The sequence below is a fragment of the Staurois parvus genome, unplaced genomic scaffold, assembly GCF_062004578.1.
Source record: "Staurois parvus isolate SC_StPar_1 unplaced genomic scaffold, SC_StPar_1.0 ptg001132l, whole genome shotgun sequence".
Classification (NCBI taxonomy): domain Eukaryota; kingdom Metazoa; phylum Chordata; class Amphibia; order Anura; family Ranidae; genus Staurois; species Staurois parvus.
In genome coordinates, this window is record NW_028318928.1 from 277,749 (window position 1) to 293,654 (window position 15,906).

Consider the following 15,906-nt stretch of genomic DNA (forward strand, 5'->3'; position numbering starts at 1 on the left):
CTCTCTTAGCTGTCTTTTTTTTTATTGGACCTAAGTCACGTGCTCCGCCCATTTGCTTCATCGAGCTACAACAAGCCTCCGTCTAGACACGCCTCCTTTGCTTTCTTTTTTTTGCTTTCTTTTTTTTATTGGACCTAAGTCCCGTGCTCCGCCCATTTCCTTCATCGAGCGACAACAAGGTTCCTTCTAGATACGCCTACTTTGCTTTTTTCTTTTTTCTATTGGAATTTAGTCCTATGCCACCGCCCATTCTCAAATCTCCGAGCCAGCTGCCGTGCCGTGTGGGCGTGTCCAACGGTGGTCTTGTTATGGGGCTGAGGCGCAGCATGTGTCAGTGTGCTGAGCGACTCGGTCATGGCAGTGGTTGTGTGTCGGATGCTGCGCTGCTCCGCCTGGAGAGGGTCTGCCTCTGCCGCCTATAGCACGGCCAAGGATGACTCCTCTGCCCCAGATGCTGCTCCGGCTACTCCCGTGCCGGATTCCCCCTCCACCTCTCCCCCGTCCCCTCCGCAGCCCCATCTCCAACCCCCCAATGCCCCGATCATAGGCCGCCGCTTCTCCTCTATCGACCCCCAAATTGACAAAAAGAACTTCCTGTGGTCCCGCTATGTGGAGATGAGGAAGCTGGTGCAAGGTGAGAGCCCACGGCATATACTGGCCACTGGCGGTAAAGTTGTGTTCAAAAAGCGTTCACATTCCTGTAGATTTATTTTATAGTTTTTGTAGTATTCACTTTTATATTAGCTTTTTTAATTTATTTTTTTTTTTTTTGCATAGCTGCCTATAAGGTCTTCAAAAAGAATTCAGCATCCTGTATAAAATTTTATATATATATATTCTAATTTATAGACCCCTTCATGTATAAATTTTGGAAAAGAATCCAACATTCTGTGTAATATAAAATTTTATATAGAATGTTAAACTTTGTAGACCACAAAAGAAAATAACTTTTTTTTTGTGGTCTATATAAAGTTTTGGGAGATAATTCAACTTTCTGTATAATATATAGAATGCTGAAAATGCTAGACAACTTCATATAAAAAATATATTTATTTTATATTAGTGTGGGGTGTTTTTTTTTCTTAAAGTTTTGGAAATTCAACTTTTTCTTTGGGTGGTGTTGTGTGGGGTGTTTTTTTTTTGTCTTTCTTCCTACCAATGCAATGGGTTAGGATTGATCAGCCTGGGTTCTGCAGACAAAATCTGTGCAATCTCCTTTAAGGAGTCCATACAATCTTTGTTTCCATCTCCCAATAACTATGCAGTATGACGGCCTGATTGGATAGTGTAGGTCTGTCCTCATATGACATTGGATTTGGCTCACCATACTCCTTACCGTCTGATTTTACAACCTCTGTACAATCCACTTTAGATTTGCTGAAACCATGTAATATGGAGACCTACCTATTTATCCAGTCAGGGAGGCACTTGGGCTACACAGGTGTTATAGGTTTGGGTCATCATACATGTTATAATCACATTTATGTAATAGTACTGAATTACACTATACTATTATTCAGAGTTGTTGGTTGACAGATTGTAATGTGTGTTGGGAACTTTTCCTGTACAGCGCAGGCTGATTGCTTTTAGCCTGTTCCATCTATAATGCCTTCTAACGAGATTGTAGTGTGTGTGAGCTCTAAATTGATTGTCATGGGGAGTCTGAGTTAATCATGATTGGAAACATGCACCCCACCCTCAATGTGCCTATCCCCCATCTCAATTGGTCAGCATCCCCAGGACAACTCACACCTCTTTCCTGCATTTGGTTTATTTAAAGGAGAATTGCACCTTTTGCAAAAAAACCCCCAAAAAATCAATGCACAATAATAAACAATTAAACTTTCTTTTTTTTTTCTTCCTCATTGGAGCATTGCAATCCTGATGAGTCTCCTGCGGACTATTCCTTCAGCCCCTTGTCAGAGCTGATCTTCAAGGGCAGTGGCATCGCTTGTGCTCCAGGAGTATGCGCCCCTCCCCCACAGTGGCAGTTGGGATTTGTAGTCTTCTCATTCAGAGATCTGTCAATGAATGATGTGGATATGTGGGCGGAGCCACACCAAATTCAAGTTAGAGAGGAGCTGGCAAGGAGAAAAGGACCCTCAGATTCTGTAAGGAATGGGTGATGCGGTGGGTTTTTCCACGCCAACAATGTCACATCCTGGCATTTTACTGCACCTGGAAGGTAGTTGCATGCCTGCTGTCAAGGTCTGTGCCTGGAAGGGGCTGGAGGCTGTTCCGAGGGGTGTCCTCACAACCAGCGCTTAACTGCGGGAACAGACTATCGACCCTGGATGTAGTCGTGCTTTGCTCTGGCTATAGTACGCCCTTTGTTCCAATCTCTTACCTTGTGCTTCTCTAGGTATGGCGTATTGGTATATGGCAGTATATCTTCTGATGGATCTGAGTGTTCTTACAACTGCTGATTCCAGGGAAGGCTTCAAGAGAAGTTTTTTTTGATAGAGTAAGGAAGTAGCTGACCCCTGGCAGGCTTCACCCCCCCCCATCTGTGTCCCGTAGGAGAGATTTCCCTTCACTTCCTGTCCCATAGTCAAAAGAGGGAGTCCTAGTGTCTCACCAGAATTGGTGTCTCCATTGGAGGATTTCCCTTCTATCCTGCTCTGGTGACTACTGAAAATTTGGACTTTGCTGTTGTCTTTGAAAGTAAAAAACTGCCCTACAGGACAAAGAGAGGCTGAATCTCCCTAATGGAGGCACAAACGATAAAAACCTGACAGAGGTTCTACTCCCTCGCCACTCAAAAAAAAAAAAAAACCCCAAAAAGCACTATCTTTAGCTCAAATTTCTGGGGTTATCCTCTAATAAAACTCTGGAAATCTCTGGTGTGTTGGTGACACAGGGAGCGCACGGATTTATCTGTTCTGGAGTTTTATTTGATGAACACACTCTGCAGTAAAATATTTGTAAGTTCTGGTGATTGATTTACGATGGGTCTCTGTCCTCTGTAGTCTGCTTTGTAAATTGCTGGTCACTGGATGTTTTATTGGTAAACACAAAAAAATAAATAGAAGATAAAGGCGAAGGTAAAACCAGGGCTTTGTTTTGTTTGTCTTCTGCCATGTAAACATTGTGATCTGTGAATTATACATCAGATCATTGTAGTCAAAGAATGTTTTTTGTCTTGTCTTTTTTTTATTTGTGTTTATCTATTTAAAAAAAAAAATAAATCCTTTGTGACCAGATGGGATTCTTTGCATCTTGCGCAGTCAGAAGAAAGTAATTTCATTGGATGGGTTAGTCAGATCTGTCATTCAGTGTGCAGTCTTTCACATCTTGTAGAATTTTAGCCATTGCTAGATTGGCTACTGCAGGTGTCTTTGATGTATGGTAGCCAGGTGTAGTCATTTCATAGCATATCATGAAGGATCGCTGGGTGGTAATGTAGCAATCAGAATACCTGTTGGAGTTTTATTCAATTTTGTGTATTCCTTGTTCTGACCTTTTCATACAGATCTTCCATCAACTTCTTTAATTGTGTACTCACCCTTGAGAAAAAAACCAATACCATCTGTAGCCAATAATTATAAATTGGAAGGGAAAGAAATATACTCCAACAGCCCCCAATACATTGCTTGTGCGCGCACACTAGGGCCATTTCAAACAAAAGAAATGCTTCTGCATGTGGTGTGTGGGTTTTGGGATTTTTTTCTTTTGTTTTCCCACCTTCAAGAAGGACATGTGCGTTTTTTTGTTTTTTGTTTTTTTTTTTTTTTTACCTTGTGCCTGTACATTTTGGTGCAGAAACATGTTCTTCAATTTTTTTTTTATTTTTATTTTTTCTCCCCCTGGAACGTTCTGATGTGAACTCTGCCATTGGAAACCATATAACCACCAATCCATGCGTTTGTTGCAGAAAATGCACTAGATTGCTTGTGGTGTGAACCAGCTACAGTTGCAAGAAAAAGTATGTGAACCCCTTGGGATTACGTGGAGTTTTGCATGAATTGGGTATAAAATGTGCTCTGAACGTCACCTAAGTCACAACAATAGAAGAACACAGTCTGCTGAACATAATACTACACAAACATTAGATGTTGCCATGGTTTAATTGCACATAACATGTAAACATTCACAGTGCAGGGAGGAAAAAGTATGAGGCCCTAGCTTACTGACTTCTCCCAGAGCTAATTGGAGCCAGGAGTGAGCCAACCTTGACTCCAATCAGTGTGATGATATTGGATGTGTTGCTGACAGCTGTCCTGCCCTTAAAAACACACACCTGTTTTGGGTTTACTGGTTTCAAGAAGCACTGTCTGATGTGAACCATGCCTCGCAGAAAAAAGCTCTCAGAAGACCTACGATCAAGAATTGTTGACTTGCATGAAGCTGGAAAGGGTTACAAAAGTATCTCCAAAAGCCTTGATGTTCATGTGTCCACGGTAAGACAGACTGTCTACAAATGGAGAAAGTTTAGCACTGTTGCTACTCTCCCTAGGCGTGGTCGTCCTGTAAAAATGACTGCAAGAGCACAGCGCAGAATGCTGCATGAGGTAAAGAAGAATCCCAGAGTGTCTGCTAAAGACCTACAGAAATCTCTGGCACATGCTAACATTTTTGTTGACACATCTACAGTAAGGAAAACCTTAAACAAGAATGGAGTACATGGGAGGACACCACGGAGGAAGCAATTGCTGTCCAAAAAAGAATATTGCAGCACGTTTGAAGTTTGCAAAAGAGCACCTGGATGTTCCACAGCACTACTGGCAAAATATACTGTGGACAGATGAAACCAAGATTGAGTTGTTTGGGAAGAACACACAACACTATGTGTGGAGAAAAAAAGGCACAGCACACCAACATCAAAACCTCATCCCCACTGTAAAACATGGCGGAGGGAGCATCATGGTTTGGGGCTGCTTTGCTGCCTCAGGGCCTGGACGGATTGTTGTCATTGATGGGAAAATGAATTCCAGAGTTTATCAAGACATTTTGCAGGAAAACGTACGACCATCTGTCCGCCAACTGAAGCTCCGCAGAGGATGGGTGATGCAACAGGACAATGACCCAAAGCATACAAGTAATTCAACAAAACAATGGCTGCAACAGCACAGAATACGCCTTCTGGAGTGGCCCAGTCAGAGTCCTGACCTCAACCCGATTGAAATACTGTGGCATGACCTTAAGAGAGCGATTCACACCAGACATCCCACGAATATTGCTACACTAAAACAGTTTTGTGAAGAGGAGTGGTCCAAAATGACTCCAGATCATTGTGCAGGTCTGATCTGCAACTACAGGAAACGTTTGGTTGAGGTTATTGCTGCCAAAGGAGGGTCAACCAGTTAAGTCCAAAGGTTCACATACTTTTCCTCCCTGCACTGCGAATGTTTACATGTTATGTGCAGTTAAACCATGGCAACATCTAATGTTTGTGTAGTATTATGTTCAGCAGACTGTTCTTCTATTGTTGTGACTTAGATGACGTTCAGAGCACATTTTATGCCCAATTCATGCATAACTCCACGTAATCCTAAGGGGTTCACATACTTTTTCTTGCAACTGTAGTTAACCCACCAACTTGTCTTTGTTGATAACTTGCATACCCCCCACACCAGGAGGGGGCACCACAGGGAGTGCATTCCATTCAGGTAGTGTCCTGGTTGGGGAAACTGAGGACCCTGGTGCTGCCAGGCTAGGCAACTTCTTAATACATTTTAGTAGAATTTCTTTTTAAACTTGTGTGTATCTTGCATTTTAGAAGAAAATTGAAGATAATCTTGGACTATTCTGAGACTGGTTTAGCTGTACGCAATAAAAATGAGCGCTCAGGTACAGGATTTGTTGCACGTTGACTACCTAATAAATCTGACCTCACCTTATCCTTTAGTCTGAGTCACTGACAGTGCTGAGATGTATGGCTGTCTGCACTACGATGACTCTTAGACATTAATACAGACAATCCTCTCTAGTCTGTCACTATCGGGGTGCACACCTTCCAGTGGTAACCACTTCATAGTTACAACTCCATATGTGCACATTGGAGATCCAATATACTTCTCCTTGATGTGATCTGTAGAGGGCTGGGTTTTTGTTTCCTCAACTTCATGAAAGTTGAACAACATTACGTCCAACTTTACAACATCAATATGCTGCATGAAAATGCATCCTGTCATACTAATTTTCGACCGACCCCAAAGCACCAGTTTGATGTGACCTAAAGCAGTAGGAGATGAAGAAAATTGTCTTGTCTGTGTGTTGGGCAAATGTGTCCAATGCATTGGTTGTGAATGAGCCCCTTATAGCAGTATGAAACCTAAGAATTATTAAGCTGCAATATAATAATTTTTGGAAATGATGGCTGCATTTGGCTTTTTTCTTTCACTTTATTTTCACCTGGTGATTTGGCCAGTAACTGCTGTTTTTCCAACTTGCTATAACAGACCAAGCTGTCCAGCAAAAATGGTAGTTAGAGATGAGACCATTTTAAAGGTTAAGTTCACTTTTTTGTAAAAAAAAAAAAAGCATACAATTCTTTCTTGAACCTGTAAAGTAGGGGTCTCAACTCTCTAAACAAAGGGCCAGTTTACCATCCTTCAGACTGTGCCAAATAGGAGTGAGCAATGTCCCATCTTTTGTTCCCCATTGTTGGGTGTCGGAGGAATAGTGCCTCCATGTTTATGTCAGTGAAGGCATTATGTCCCATTGTTGGTGTCAGTAGGAATGATAGTGCCCTATGTTTGATGTCAATGGCAGGAATTATGCCCCATCGTTTGTAGGAAGAAAAATGCCTCCAGGGCCAGATGTAGGTAAGCAAAGTGCCACATCTGGACCTTGGGCCTTAGTTTGGAGACTGCTGCTATAAAGCATTGCACCAGTGATCAGCAGATCACTGGTGCCATGCAGGTCTCCTGCAGCCCTGTCAGTGTGTGCCCATACAGTGCTCCACTGTACAGAACTGTAAGCTGACAGCCACAAAGACTGTCAGAACTTGCAGTGTTCTCAGAATACTGTGAATGTGTAAATTTTTTTTTTTTTTTTTATTTTGACGGCTAGTGTTTAAGGGGGGTGCTCAGGGGAGAAGACCCCCCCCCCCTTCTCCCAACTAGCTGTCACAATGGGGATTTTGTGGGGGGGCAGGGGCCAGTCCATTCATACATGTTACACCCTGAATATGGGTGAACTTATCCTTCAACACTGACAGGAGTGCTTACAATGGTCAGATTTTATTTTTATAAAGCGGTTATCCTAAAAAGGGGGGGGGGGGGGGTGGCGGCGTTCTTTGTAACTGCTTAAGTGTTAGTTGGAGTTCAGCTTTAATTTTAAGTTTTACCGAATCTGCTAGTCTAACTGCTCCAACTTCGAGTGGGGACACCCTAAGACAGGATGTGTTACTGGCCAGATCTGGTGAAATACTGAGGAGAAACTAGCATTAAGAGAACTAATGCAGCCTCCACATCTGATTGGTAAGCTGCAATGATACACCATTGTTTTGGGTTTAATGTGGTGAGCATTTAATATTTTGGAAATTGACATTAATTTATCTGCCCCAGGAAGATTTGGGACTTTGTTTTTAGAATCCATAAATAATTAACTTCATATTCTTGATCCTATTCCCCAGTACGTTGAAGTGTCTGCTAAGGAAGTGATGCAGAGATATTTACTGGCATGGTCTGTGTGACGTCTGTCGGGTGCCTGGAAGGTATTGTGCAGGGGTGTCAAACTGGCAGCCCTCCATCTGTTACCAAACTACAAGTCCCATCATGCCTCTGCCTTTGGGAGTCATGCTTGTAACTTTCAGCCTTGCAATGCCTCATGGGACTTGTAGTTTGGCAACAGCTGGAGTGCCACCAATTTGACACCCGTGGTATGGAGGTTATGAAGGTGCCGGCTGCTGCTCTTGTTGCAGTTGTATGTTCTGCTGGATTTCCCTGTCATTACTTCCAGGTTACCTTGCAGTTTGTTAGTAAAGGTGCAGCACAGGAATGCCCCATACTCGGGTGAATGGGGTTGTGTTACAACTGGGAGCCAACCACAACCAATATATATTCAAAAACATAAAATTAAAAAGTGTGTTCATGTTCCACTGTAGCTACCACCCTCTCTTGCTCACTCTGCAGCTGGACTATGGGATTTGTAGTGCACACAGTAAAGTGTACTGCTTGTTCCAAATAAAGGTAACTGAGCAGGAAAAGGAGAGGTTTGGGAGCTCAGAGGATGTTACAAGCAGGCAGAAAAACGGCCTGATACATAGATCACAGGACCATTAGTAGTAGATTAGAACTGTGTCCAGCTCCATTTTGGGGGGGGCATGGCTTCACCTATAACCTAGTTGAGATGTGGAAGTTGCAAAGCAGGGAGTTCAAGGAGCAGCAAAGCTCTTGACTGTACTTCTGTTGATCCCGGTAGTGCAGTTTGCTCTGCACTCACCCCCCCCCCCCCCCCCCCCCCCCCCGGTCAATGGGAAGCAGATGACTCCAGTGTACTAGGCATAGAAGCCAGTGCGATCAGCAGGAGAGATGTAGTCAGACGCTGCTCATTCATTAGACACGTTGTACAATGGGGAAATACGATTAGTGTAATTGGGCTGACTGAGCGGTCCATGTTCTACAGTGAGCTCTGGTCCTGGCACTAGGCTCACATAAGCCTTCTCAATGGCCAGGCTGTGTCCTGGCAGAGGATGCTCAGCTACGTTCCAGGCAGCACGTACAGGGAGGGGACAGCTGGGCTCCGGGGAGGATAACCTGCAGGATTTGACTCATTCCTAATACGTGTCTGTCCTGCTCAGGAATTCGTCTTTTATATTTTGTCTAAAATAAGAATCAAAGGTGTTCTGCTGGGACTTCTGTTTGCAGTTTATCTCCTGAAAAATGAAGTCATTTGATTGTTTGCTCCTAGATTACAGGAAAATAGATATTAACTGATGGAGAAAAAAAGTATTGCTTTGTCATGGCAGGAAATAAACAGCACCCATTCGTCCTATTGGGATAAGATCTATCAGGATCCTTGTAGGCTTTTCATATTGGAGATTTTTTGTTTTTTATTAACTACGGGGGAAAAAAATGAATGTGTATGCACTATGGTTGTCATCCATGCCCCAATATTCATCCTATTGGGATAAGATGTTTATCAGGGTCCTTATAGGCTTTTCATGTTAGAGGTTGCAGAGATTGTGTGTTTTTATAATAAAAAGTGTCATTCGTTAGACATGCCCCAGTATTCATCCTATTAGGTTATCTGACTGACTGACTGGTTTTTTTTTTTTTTTTTTTTTTTTAATTTATCTTGTATTGTTGCTGTATTGTCTCCCATTATATTGTAAAGCGCTGAGCAAACTGTTGGCACTGTATAAATCCTGTATAATTTATAGCCATTAATAAACACAATAAAAAAAATCTCTGCAATCTAACATGAAAAGCGTATAAGGATTCTGATAGTCAGATCTTATCAGGATCCTTATAAGCTCTTCATGTTGGATTGCAAAGATGGTGTGTGGTGTTTTTATTAATGGCTAAAAAAAATTAATGTATGCATGCACTATGGCTATCAGTCAGATCTCCTCCTTATAGGATGAGTACTGGGATATATCAGGTTCCTTAGTGTGTGTGTGTGTGTGTGTGTGTGTGTGTGTGTGTGTGTGTGTGTGTTAATGACTATAAATAAGACTGTAATGTGTGCACTATGGCTGTCATCCTTTAGATTTGCCCCGATACTCCAGCTTCGTTGACATTTCTCTGTTGCGGGAAAACGTGCTGTTTTGAATTTGGTACAGTGGAATTCTGTGTATTCTGAATGGCACACCAACAGGAGGTATGCTGCAGCATGGTACAATGCATGAATACGCAGTGCCAGCCTATTTAGTTTTGAATGGACTGCCTGTTGCAGTGCATGTTAATGCGCAGAAACACATATTTTTAAGTGATTGTAAACTTTTTTACATTTAATTTTTTTATGGTTAACATGTCATACTTGCCTTGCACAGAGTGGCCCTTTAACCTCCCCTTCATGGGTCCCTACTGGCATTCCTGGCTACCCCCCTGCCAAGTGCCCAACATAAGAAGCCACTACCTACGGGGGCATTCATGTGGGCTCGCTCCCAAGCCAGGCTGTTTGCGTTTATTGGCTGTGCAGGGATGACATCACTCCTGTGCATGTGTGGGAGGTCCATCCACTTTGGCATTGCAGCATTTGTATAATGCGCAGCTCACTGTACAAGGGCAGGTAGCTAACTTTAATGGACAAAGTGTCTCTTCTGCATTAAAAACCCTGCCTGTTATCCCGTGGTGTGGTGTGTGTGTGTGGGTTTTTTTTTTTTTTTTTTTTTTAACAGCCACTTTTGACGCACCACCTCTAATTGGTTAGATGAAAGCCTAGCCTTATTGAATTAGTGACCCAGACTGAGCATAATTAGATGAAGCTTTGCTTGCTCCTGGTTTTTAGAGTAGTAAAGGAGGAGCAACCATCAAAAACAAGTAGTCAATGATTGGTTCCCTTAAAGTACAAAGCTTGTTGATGTCCTGCTAGTTGCGGTGCTGTACGTTTTTAGGAGCAGTATGTTCCCTGCAAGTTTCCAGATTATATTTATAGAAAACTTCTCTGCCTGGCAGAGCGGATAATTACAGGGAGTCAGCAGTTGGTTTAGGGATCTCCCCAGGTCCACAGCAGGTGGGTGAGAAACCTTGATGGAGCGGATTAAAAATGGTGACTGAGCCATGAGAGACTTTGCCTGGAGACCTGCAATTAGACTGAGAACTAGACAAGGCTAGTTAATTTATTAAAGAAAGTAAACTTTTTTTTTTTTTATGTACACCACTATCACATGGCCTTGCTAGACATCTGCAAAGTATCTTTTGTTAGATGTGTGCCAGAGCGTTCATTCCCCCTGGATTTCCTTTCTCTTTCTGCCCCAGTCTCACTGACTGCAGCATTTTCTGTATTTATTTCAGGTACTTATATAGGGCCATCAATTTATGCAGCGCTTTATTTATATATTATTATGCGTTCCAGACTTCAGGCTGTACTTGACTGCAAAGGATTTGCAACCAAGTATTAAGAAGTGAAAGTTTGATTTATGATTATTCTGTCCCATTACTTTTGGTCCCTTAACAAGTGGGAGGCACATATGCAAACTGTTGTAATTTCTACACCATTCACCTGATTACCTCAAATTAAAGCTGACAGTCTGCAGTTAAAGCATATCTTGTTCGTTTCATTTCAAATCCATTGTAGTGTATAGAGCCAAAAATGTTAGAATTGTGTTTTGATGTCCCAATATTTATGGACCTGACTGTAGTACCAACAACTGACACAGAACTTTACATTACTATGTTGTATTTCGGTCCCTGCTCTCAAGCTTGCTATCTAGGGTCCTTACTTCATATGCGTACTCAGTATACTAGGGCCAGTTTAGACAGGAGCCAGTTAACCCACCAACCCATCTTTGGAGTGTAGGTGGAAACCAGAGTACCTGGAGGAAACCCACACAGGGAGAACATGCAGATTCCAGACAGATATTATTACAGTTGAGATTTGAACTGATTACCCTAAGGCTGCAAGGTAGATGTTCTCTAGAAGCTTCAGAAACCCCAAAAATTCCCAGTAATGGATCCCCTCGTGTATAGCTTAATGGATGGGAATGAACATGAAAGTACTCCTGCCTTATATGTCCTCTAACAATCCATGGCCTTCAGACTGTTGGGGGTATGCATGCTGTAGGTCTACAAGTTGTCCCGTTTGGTTTTTAAAGCCCTCATTTTGAGTTTGTAAACTTGTGATCAGCATGTGGGTTTCAGCTGTCATGTGATGTACATATCAGTGTTTTGGCTTGTGCTTGGTGTTTAATGAAAACAGTGGGTGTTTCTTATCTGACGTGGACATGCATACGGGTGTCATATGTGCTGTCAACAATGGTGCAGTCTCAGTATGCCTGCGGTGATGCGTAGTGATCTGTATCTGCTGCTATGTTCAGGCCTGGCGTTCTCTAAAGCTGAAGCTGCTGAGCAGTTCATAGTTAAACGATGGGTTTTGCTGCTTCATCCCTAAGCCCTTCTTAAAGGGCTTGTTTTTGCCTTTTTTACTGCATGTGCTCATTTAAAGGGTAACTCTCCATGCTACACCTGTATTTGGTGTGTAGCATTTAACATGGTGCCAACTACAGATGGACTTGTAGTTTTTATAGGAATAAAAGTGCTGTCATCACTACAGGTCCTTCACTTCCAGCTCTCCAAATGAGTCTGTACCTCGGTAGCAACATAGGGCAAGACCAGGGGTCTCCCCAAATTTTCTAAGCCAATGGCCGGCCTGCCAGGCTCTCTCCTGTGAGAATTTCCCAGGCTCAGGGGGAGGAAAAGATTTACATATTGCCTATGGTCATTAAGAGGGGGGAATAGTGGCCCATCATTGGTATTGGGGGAAGGAATAGCATCCCAGTAGTGCAAGGAGTAGTAATTCCCCCCCCCCCCCCCCCCCATGGTCTTCCGTTTTGGAGACCATTGACTCCCTAGGAGTTTTCAGCCAACCGCTGATCAGTTGCAATAATTTTTGTGCTGCAAATATGGGTAAATGTATTTATTTTCTCAGAAGGTAGACTTTTTAACTTTTGGGGCTGGTTCACTAATTGAGCACCACCCAGCTTATCAAATTTTGATATGAAAATTGGTAAAGCTAGGCAGGAATTTCTTGGCCGAACAGTTACTTTGACCATTCGGATTCCGTCATTGTTTGCATATCCTGACGGCCGTGGTGCCAACTGCTGTCAGAGTGCAGTTGCTGGCAGGGAAGATGCCTCTATCCATGGTGTATAGCATGGATGGGTGACATTTTCTGGTCCACTTGCTGATCGTAAAATAAGTGATCAATATATGGTCCACCTTTGGCAGGGTCTTCTTGTGCATGGCTGGCCTTGAGAGAAATCTTATTGTGGTGCTAGCTGAGGAAATGGTTGGAGGTTTTGCTAAATTCATGTTGAATCTCAACAGAGAAACACAAAGCAAAAAGCGCTTTTTTTTTTTTTTTTTTTTTTTTTTTTTTTTTTTTTCCCTTCCTAAATGCTGCGGATAGTCCCTTAGTTTGTTTAGTGGATTTTTTTTTTTCTTTTTCTCTTCAGGATGTTTTTTTGTATCGCACAAATCATGACTAGCGTTCTACGCTTCTATTGCAATGACGGATGGATGTCATTTAAAGACTAAACTGCAATACTTGAGGAAGCACATGGTACTGATTTGTGGTCCCATCCCCCATCAGCAAATCTTGTTTTAGAATGGATTTGAGATGGGGAAGGGGGTATGTTGTAATGAATGTGACCAGCAGCAGTTCAAAAGAAATTCCAGCAGTCAAAATACTTGTCCTGTGGAATTTTTTTTTTTTTTCTACTTAACTGGGATATCCTGCAGCTCCTTACATAATTTGAGTTTTAGCCATAATTCCTGCTTTCTGGCAGAAGGCCAGGTTTTGGTTGCATTGATCAAAAAACATTAGATGGCCTCATAATCTGGCTGTTGCCATATCATAAAACTGTTATCTAAGCTCTTAGTTTTCTGTTCAATTTAATTACATTAGTATCATATTATACAAGATTTCTATAGCTTGCACATTACAAAATGGGTTCTTGCGTATGAACTCAGTGCTACATTGTTCAAGTGACTTTTTAAAATTCTTGTAAATCAGGCCACCTTCATGTTGAGTTGATGCACTATAAAAATATCACTGCAGTTTAAATGGCTCATTTGCATTTTGAAGGCTTGTGTCTGTATGTATCCTGTGTACGGCCACCTACTGTACAACTATTCATGTCTGGGCAGCTGTATGCCACTACAGGGGACCAACATATGCCAGTGTGCTCACACTGTAAGGAGGAATGCACCAATGTGCATGAACCCTAGGATTCCTCTGGACATTTAACACTGTTTTTTTTTTTTTTTTTTTTTTTTTTTTTCTATGGCCATATCAGACTTTTTTTTTATCTAATATCCGTGATTTTGCTTGTTATAAAACCTTGTCCAATAACCTGCATTTCCCATGATAAGCTCACACCAGCAGTGTTTGCAGTGCCAATGAAACAGCCATTAGGAATGAAGTTTGATGACCAAATAACATTTTGCTGGCTTATGGTATTCCTTGGGTACTTGAGTTTTCCCCCCCCTCCACTTTGCTCCATATATTTGCTGCACTAAAGTGAAATATCTGGAACTTGTAGATATTGAGAGGCAGTGTGGCTCTCTATCTTGCCTCCTATTTAGGAAACTAAAGTGGCCAATCGCCCCTTTAGCATCCATGTGCAGAGACATGCTGAAAGGTTTATTGGTTGCTGTCCAAGCTGGTCCAAGTATATGTGCGTATGCTTGAGACAGGGACCTTAGGTTATAAGCTCCATGAGGCCAAGGACTGATGTGAATGTGCAAGTTGTTGGCACTATATAAATGCCTGTGGAAAGAAAAAAAGCATTAACTTCAGTCCTGTGCTTGTCACATGGGGATGTAGGAGAGTCCATCTCATAAAGTCCAATGTAAGTGCTGACCATATCGACTCAGTACTTGCACAAGGCATTTTCATACTCAGGAGTGAACGAAAAGATAAGTGACCCCAAATATACACCTTTAGATAAAACAAATTAGTCTGCTTTTTACTTAAGCTGTCTGTACACTAGTATTTCATTTTGAACCTTTTATTCCTTTGCTGGATCGTTCAATTTTCTAATGGTTTGAAGGGGTCAAATCGACGTTTGATGGTAGCGATCAGAAAATTTTTTAGTAGCAGGATGGAATTTTTTTTGTCTTTAACAAAGTATATGGGGTTTTCTCTCGTTTTGAGAAATTCCATTTAATTTTTGCAATGTGAAAAGCAAACAAAATTTTGAGTGCTTTCAAATGACATTTGTCAAGTCTCTGTTAAATGCACTGACAAGAAATTTCCTGTAACGTTCATAGGAAAATATACCAGTGTATGGCCAGCTTTCAGAGCATAATGATTGTATATTCTAATGTTAAGATAGCAATGGTTGCATATTTTTGAATTTGCTGCAGTAGTGATTTTTGTTTTTCCTTATTCAATCAAAGCTGAACTAAAGTCAACTACTTGCTTCCCTTCCATCTTGGCTCAATTGTCTTTTGGGACTGCTATCTATGGCCAACTTGATTGGCCATCCCCTGCATCGTCTGACTTCCTTTTTGGGTTCAGCATCTATGGCCAACTTGGTTGGCCATCCCAGGATCACATAACTCCCACATGCCAGTTAAATTATCCTAGCACTAGGGCTTATGAATTTTACAGCAAAGCACTACCTAGAATCGTCAGTGCTTTATAAATACCTGGAATAAAATGCAAGAAGGTTGTGCATGTACACCAAGCTGGAGGCAGGTAATAAGTCTCCATTGCAGAAGAGATCTACAGTGTCTGCAATAACCTTGCTGCCAGCAATCTTTATTTATAAGCTAAACTACCGCTGTAATAAACAAAATGAAACCTCTACTTAAAGTCTCATCCTTTCTTTTTCTCATTTATTCTTCTAGATCTCTTGCCTCCGGGAGTATGTAACCTCCTGAATTCATCCACCATTTATGCCAACAATGAGGTCTGTCTTGGCGACATAGAAATCTATGGCTTTGACTATGATTACACTCTGGCACTCTACTCCAATGCTCTGCACTCCATGATCTTTGACACTGCCCGGAACATCCTTGTGGAGCAGTACAAAGTAAGTCTCATTGATCCATGGTACATCCAATGGCCAGAATTGGGGGAAATCAGATACCAGTGACCCTGCTGATGACCACTCTGAAAATTTTCTAAAGACTGGAGAGGATTTACTACTCTATATGTGAAAGCACCTTGAAACATAACTGTAGATAAAAATTGGTTTGTTTATTCATCTTGGCTACAGAGCTTTAGTCAGGCACTGACCCATTATTTATTTATATATATATATATATATATATATATATATAATGTGTG

General features: G+C 41.9%; 1 protein-coding gene across 1 annotated transcript in view; it reads left to right on the plus strand.

The window, feature by feature from the left end:
• The first annotated feature begins 216 nt into the window (after positions 1-216).
• LOC149439375 (5'-nucleotidase domain-containing protein 2-like) overlaps positions 217-15,906 on the plus strand; it is a 59,605-nt gene continuing 43,915 nt past the window's right edge. The window contains exons 1-2 of the mRNA XM_089659097.1: positions 217-634; positions 15,465-15,649. Of these exons, the coding sequence (XP_089515223.1) occupies positions 355-634; positions 15,465-15,649 (465 nt within the window). The 5' untranslated portion in view covers positions 217-354. The remainder of the gene's footprint in view (positions 635-15,464; positions 15,650-15,906) is intronic.